General features: G+C 35.7%; 1 protein-coding gene across 1 annotated transcript; it reads left to right on the top strand.

Moving 5' to 3' along the window:
- Nucleotides 1-1,647: 1,647 nt before the first annotated feature.
- LOC145108924 (uncharacterized) lies at nt 1,648-6,779 on the top strand. Its single transcript, XM_079046007.1, has 7 exons — nt 1,648-2,120; nt 2,393-2,488; nt 2,572-2,992; nt 3,108-3,198; nt 4,454-4,790; nt 5,143-5,291; nt 6,102-6,779. Exons 1-7 carry the CDS (start codon nt 1,848-1,850, stop codon nt 6,598-6,600), a joined length of 1,866 nt encoding a protein of 621 aa, XP_078902133.1. The 5' UTR covers nt 1,648-1,847; the 3' UTR covers nt 6,601-6,779.
- Nucleotides 6,780-6,981: the final 202 nt, after the last annotated feature.

Raw genomic sequence — 6,981 nt, 5'->3', positions numbered from 1 at the left:
ATCATAGGGTAGAGGAGAGTATGTGGTGTTTCTGCCCTTGTCGACGACCGACAACCCCAACACTATGCATGCAACAGACTATTTATAACACTTAACCTAATGACAGATGAATGTTTAACACTCGATGGATGGAACCTACTAAAAATCTAATTTCATAAAACAAATCCTAAATTAATAATAAAAATGTTATAAAAATTTAATTTAGTGGCAAAGGGGAATTAGATGCCTAAACTTGGTAGCTTTTCTACAAGGGATAATGACTTAAAAGGGTAACATATTATTCGATTTGTACACATTTGGTCACTGAATTTTTTTTTCGTCCACATTTACCCCTTAAACTTGTTAAACTGTACACATTCAGTCCTTATGACCTGTTACTCCAGGTTAGCCGGGAAAAATGACTTGATAGGGTAATATATTTTTCATTTTGTACACATTTAGTCCTTAATATTTTTGTACATATTTAGTCCTCAAAATTTCTTTTTGTTTCAAAATAAGTCATTTTTTGTACTCATTCAGTACTTATGAATGATTTCTTTAGGTTTTTTCACGACATCTTACGTGAGACAATCATTGATGAGGTGCTTGGGGTTGTTGATGCTTATGTCCAATGCGATCTCGACTGTTTGGTTGCGTAAGTCTTGTGGTTTGGCTTAGGTCTTGTATTTTGAACATCGTAACTTCTTCATACGATATCAGATTTTAAGGATCTTTATCCACATTGTTCATTTTTTGAGTCTACTACAACTTTCATTAAGATTACCCCCGTTAAAATGTAATATATTTTTACTAACGATTTTATAAAAAAAACATACATACATGCATTCATAAAAAACGTATGGACATGGGAAGACGCAGTAATACATAGTAGGTGTTGCCGATATGAAATAGGTGTTGCTGATACATGAAAAATCGGTATAAGCGTAAAAAATAAAGCGAAAATTTTTCCACTGCGAACAGAAAAAACAGGTGCAACACCGGGACCATACTAAATCCGCCACCGGGTATGGATATAAAAATGGTAAGTAAAAATATATTATTTTTTAATGGGAGTAATCTAAATGAAAGTTGTAGTAGACTAAAATACGAACGCATGGATATAAAAATCGTTAAAATCCGAGATCATATGAAGAAGTTATGACGTTCAGAACACATGACCTAAGCAACCAAGTAGTCGAGATCGCGATGGATATAAGCATCAAAAGCCCCATACACCTCATTAATGAATGTCCTACGTAAGATTTCGTGAGAAAAAACTAAAAAATCATTCATAAGTACTAAATGAGTACAAAAAAAAATGACTTAATTTGCGCCAAAAAAAAAGGACTAAATGTGTACAAAAATATTAAAGACGAAATGTGTACAAAGTGAGAAATATATTACCCTATTAAGTCATTTTTACCGGGTAACCTGAAGTAGCCGGTCATAAGGACTGAATGTATACAGTTTAACAAGTTGAAGGGGTAAATATGGACGAAAAAAAAACTCAGTGACCAAATGTGTACAAATCGAAAAATATATTACCCTTTTAAGCCATTATCCGTTTCTACAATGCATCATTTTACATTTACCATCTTGGTTTAGTTTTCATTATACCCATTGACCCTTGTCTTGTAAAAATCTTTGTTTTAGTTGCCTCTTGTGCAAGAAAAATTCCAAACGTGAACTGTACCTCAAATTACCGAAATCTCCCTCGTTCCATGTTCCATTCTCGATTCAACTGAGATTTTCTTTAAACCCTAAACGTGAAAAGGGGGTTTATGCTCTACCCAAAAATCTTAACACAGTCTTTTATTGCAGTGATTGAATTGAGCTACAGATAGGTTTATACTTTCGAAAGCCCGTTAATGGCGGCTTCCAGGTTCGCATCGTTGGCTGCTATGGCGGCTGCCGCGGCCGCATCAACCACCACTTACTCGTACGCCGACGCTCCGTCGTATCGTTTCAATCCGTTTGCTCAATCTCCGACACCATCCCAGTCGCCCCAATCGGGGTCGGAGCCTTCAAACACGGAACCTAAGCCCGAGGTTGAGGATTCGAAAGGGGGTTTTGATCCTGAAGCTCTAGAAAGGGGAGCTAAAGCACTCAGGGAAATCAATAGTAATCCCTATTCTAAGCAGGTGAACGTAGTTCAAATGTTTTTGTTATTAATAGTAGTCATTTTCTACCAATGGTGCAAGTACTGCATTTGTATCATTGGTTGAAGGTATTAGCGTTTGTGTTTTCTTTGTTGGACTTTGCTTTTCGGATTAATCATTGGTTGGAAACGGAAGCAGCCAAAAGCTGAAAGATTTTATAAGTTTCTCTTTTTGGAACGACATGATATATACTTCCAATCTTTCCCCTGCAAAAAGCGTGGCTTGCTTACATGGATTTTGGTTCATTCTTTTAGGTGTTTGAGGTGATGAGAAAACAAGAAGAGGCTCGTCTTGCTGAATTGGCAGCAGAGAAGGCTCATCAGGAAGCCATTCAGGCTCAACTTGCTATCGTGAGTATGCTTTTGACTGTTTGTCTGCCTTTTGTATTTGGGAATTCCATTACATAATAGTTAATAATCATGTTCATATGCAGCAACAACAGCGTAAACTTGCAGAAGACCAAATGAATTTAGTAGAAAAACAATCACAAGTTAAAGCCCAAATGTTACGATATGAAGATGAGTTAGCTAGGAAAAGAATGCAGACAGATCATGAAGCTCAAAGACAACACAATGCTGAATTGGCTAGAATGCAAGAGGAATCTTTAATAAGAAAAGAACAAGCAAGAAGAGTAACTGAAGAACAGATTCAAGCTCAACAAAGACAAACAGAGAAAGAGAGAGCTGAAATAGAACGTGAAACCATTAGAGTTAAAGCCATGGCTGAGGCTGAAGGTCGTGCACATGAAGCAAAACTAACTGAAGATCACAACAGAAGAATGCTTGTGGAACGAGTCAATGGTGAGAAGGAAAAATGGCTTGCTGCAATCAACACAACTTTTGGTCACATTGAAGGTATACAAAAAGATGATGTTTCTTATAATTCTTGTGGAGAATGTGTTACTATTACACATTATTGAATACTTGCAATTTTTTCTTTTTGGATTAATTGGAGTTTGTTTATATGTAGGTGGTGTCAGGATGTTGTTGACAGATAGAAGTAAACTAGTAATGACTGTTGGAGGAGTTACTGCTTTAGCTGCAGGAGTTTATACAACCAGGTCTGCTAGATTTATACTTTAAAACTTAATTTATTTGATTAGTGCTTTTTAGATGCCTTTTTTAAATAGACAAGGGCACTTTCGTCTGTTAGAGCAAACACACGTGAATGGAACATTAAATACTGTTTTGACTAGAGGCTCTCTTATATCTTTCCTTATTAAGAATCCATCATTATTTAAATCTTGTTTTGGAAGAAGATTTAGTTTTGAGTAATTTACAGTTTTGGTCCCTTTGCTCCATTGATTTTTTTTTGGAAATCGTCCGAAAAAGAATCTTTTTACCTTTTTCCGTCCCTATTTCACTGTTTCATAACCTTTTTAATCCCTGAGCCGTGTAAGATAACAACCCACCTGTTAGTTTATGAAAATGACCATTTTGCCCTTGTCATCTCTATTTTCTTCATCTTTCTCGAAGAAAACCCTAACATGAAACCAAAACTCTGAAATTCAATCTTAAAAGTAAATTAAATAGAATCTCAGAAATAAAAACAAAATCTATCCTTGGATTAAGATTGATTATCAGCCCTTTGCAAAAAAAGGTTGACTATAAGGGGTTTCTTGGAAGGAGATGGAGAAAATGTAAAGGACAAGGGCAAAACGGTAATTTGGTTAAATTTACCAAGACCATTACTTGATTACTAGACTGTGCTGTGGCTTGTGTACATGTCTTCTTTTTTTTTTTCTTAATCTTTATCGATGAAAAACCAAAACCCTGAAATTCAATCTTAAAATTAAAATAAAAAAGAATCCCAGAAACAAAAACAAAATCTATCCATGGGTTAAGATTGATTTTCACGGGTTTCTTGGAAAAGTAGATGAAGAAAATGAAGAAGACAAGGGCAAAATGGTCATTTTGACAAATTTTTCCAAGACCTTTACTTGATCACCAGAATCTGCAGTGACTTGTTTACATATATAGTTAAAATGCTTGACAAGGTCAAAATGGTCATTTTGAAAAATTTACCAAGACCTTTTCTTGATTACCAGAATCTGCAGTGACTTGTTAGTTAAAATGCTCGACAAGGGCAAAATGGTCATTTTGAAAAATTTACTAAGACCTTTTCTTGATCACCAGAATCTGCAGTGACTTGTTTACATATATAGTTAAAATGCTTGACAAGGGCAAAATGGTCATTTTGACAAATTTACCAAGTCCTTTACATGATTACCAGAATCTGCAGTGGCTTGTTTCCTTACATATATATAGTTACAATCCTTGACAAAGATGCTGACAAATTTCTTTTTTACCCCTCAGGGAAGGTGCTAGGGTTTTGTGGGGATATGTAAACCGAATTCTTGGACAACCATCACTAATTCGAGAATCATCCATGGAAAAATTCCCATGGTCAGGAATTGCCACACGTGCAACCCAAAAAATTCGCAATTATTCTTCTGGAAAATCATCTTCTCTTAAAGATAAATCTAAATTTGGAAACATTGTACTCCATCCTTCTTTGCAAAAAAGAATAGAGCATCTTGCTAAGGCTACTGCAAATACAAAGTCTCATCAAGCTCCATTTCGCAACATGCTTTTCTATGGTCCACCTGGCACTGGCAAAACCTTGGTTGCAAGAGAAATTGCAAGAAAATCGGTATATGCTTTCTTGAATCTACATCCAATTATAGCAATCTACTTTTATTTATATGTTATATTTATAGTATTCTACTTTTGTTTCATCTTATTAAGGTATTTTACTTTGAGTTTTTTTTATAAAAAAACATGTGTTAAAAAAATGTAAATTACAGGGACAGTTTTTGTACTTTGTTTTCTACACATGGGTCAAACCTGCCAGCGTATGAAAATCTTAAACATATGGATTGTTTCTGTAAAGAAAAGTTCACAGGGACCTTTTATGTAAATTACAAAGTTATAGGGACTAAATCTGCCAATATTTAAGACTCTGAAATGCAAAAGTGCTTAGGGGTAATGAATGTATTGTGCAGGGTTTGGATTATGCAATGATGACAGGAGGAGATGTTGCTCCACTTGGTGCACAGGCTGTAACTAAAATCCATGAAATATTTGACTGGTCAAACAAGTCAAAAAGGGGTTTACTTCTCTTCATTGATGAAGCTGATGCTTTCCTTTGCGAGTAAGATCCTATTTCTTTTCCTTTCCCATTAACTTCTATTTTGAATCATTAATGTCAAGATAAGGGCAAAATGGTCATTTTCATAACTAATGTCCACTTTCTTTGCTTTTCGGACATTGTGATTTAACTTTCATTAATGTTTAACATCTTTGAAAAAATAACGACTCACACGAGGGGAAAAGGAAGAGAAAAATAAATGAGAAGAAAAGGGCAAAATGGTCATTTTTCATAACTAATGTTCACCTTCTTTGCTTTTCGGACATTGTGATTCAACTTTCATTAGTGTTTTTTTACATATTTGAGAACATAACGGCTCACATGGGTCATGGGAAAAGGAAGAGAAAAATAATTGGGAAGATAAGGGTAAAATGGTCATTTTTCATAATTAATGTCCACCTTCTTTGCTTTTGGGACATTGTGATTTACCTTCTCATGTGGGTATGTCACCCCGTACCGTTGATGGGGTTTGCATATTCCCTTTTTGGGCGTGACAAAAATTGCTAGTTTTGTCCCATTGAACATTAATTACAGTCCAATGCATCTCAAAAACACAGTAAATGCATGTACTTTCATGTCTTGTGCTGTGTGACAACTGACAACATGTGTTATGTCTTGTCATGTGTGACATGTCTTGTCATGTGTGACATGTCGTGTCCTATGTCTTGTGTAAGAACTTGTCATGTCATGTTATGTCAATCTGTCATGTTACATTTTGTTCTGTCACGTCATGTCATATCAATCTCTAATGTCATGTTATATCATGTCATGTCATGTGTAATAATCTGTTGTCGATTGTTACTTCCGATGCAGGCGTAACAGCACACACATGAGCGAAGCCCAACGAAGCGCATTAAACGCGTTACTCTTCCGAACCGGCGACCAATCACGTGATGTCGTTCTCGTCCTGGCCACAAACCGACCCGGGGATCTCGATAGCGCGATAACTGACCGTATCGACGACGTAATCGAATTCCCCCTCCCACAAGAAGACGAACGCTTCAAACTTCTAAAACTTTATTTACAAAAATACCTTCATGAAGAAGACGACAACAATGAATCCAAATGGAAATCCCTTTTCAAAACCAAAACTAAAAAGATTGTGATCAAAGAATTATCGGATGATATAATCCGAGAGGCGGCTAAAAAAACCAAAGGGTTTTCGGGCCGTGAAATAGCAAAATTAATGGCGAGTGTTCAAGCCGCGGTTTATGGGAGGCCGGATTGTGATTTGGATTCGGAGTTGTTCATGGAGGTTGTTGATTATAAAGTTGGTGAACATCAACAAAGAATTGAGCTTGCAAATTCATAGTTGAATAATGAATACATTTACCATAACATATTTGAAGAAGAGAGAGAATAAGGGATGGCTTTTTGTAGGATTTTGAGGATTTGAGCATTAGGTAGAGGATTTGGGGACTAGGGTTTTGATTTTTTGTTTGTGTGCTTGTTAAAAAGTATTTATTCATAAAAAAAACGTTTTTACGTGGAGATGATTTTTGTGTTGGAATTTGTAATTGAGCCATCGATATAAGTCTAATTCAAGGCTAATTGTGACATTGCATTATGATTAGGGCTAATGTCATAAAAACCCTCAAATTTTCAGGGTTTTGTCGGTTTTGCCAAAAGTTGAATTTTATGTCCGTTTTTACCCTAACATTTTCCAAAAAATGATTGGTTTTACCCTTTTACC

This window comes from Lactuca virosa, chromosome 4, assembly GCF_052849685.1.
Source record: "Lactuca virosa cultivar CGN04683 chromosome 4, Lactuca_virosa_CGN04683_v6, whole genome shotgun sequence".
NCBI classification, from domain to species: domain Eukaryota; kingdom Viridiplantae; phylum Streptophyta; class Magnoliopsida; order Asterales; family Asteraceae; genus Lactuca; species Lactuca virosa.
The sequence above is the reverse complement of the archived record's forward strand: the minus strand, read 5'-3'. Positions and strand labels throughout refer to the sequence as shown.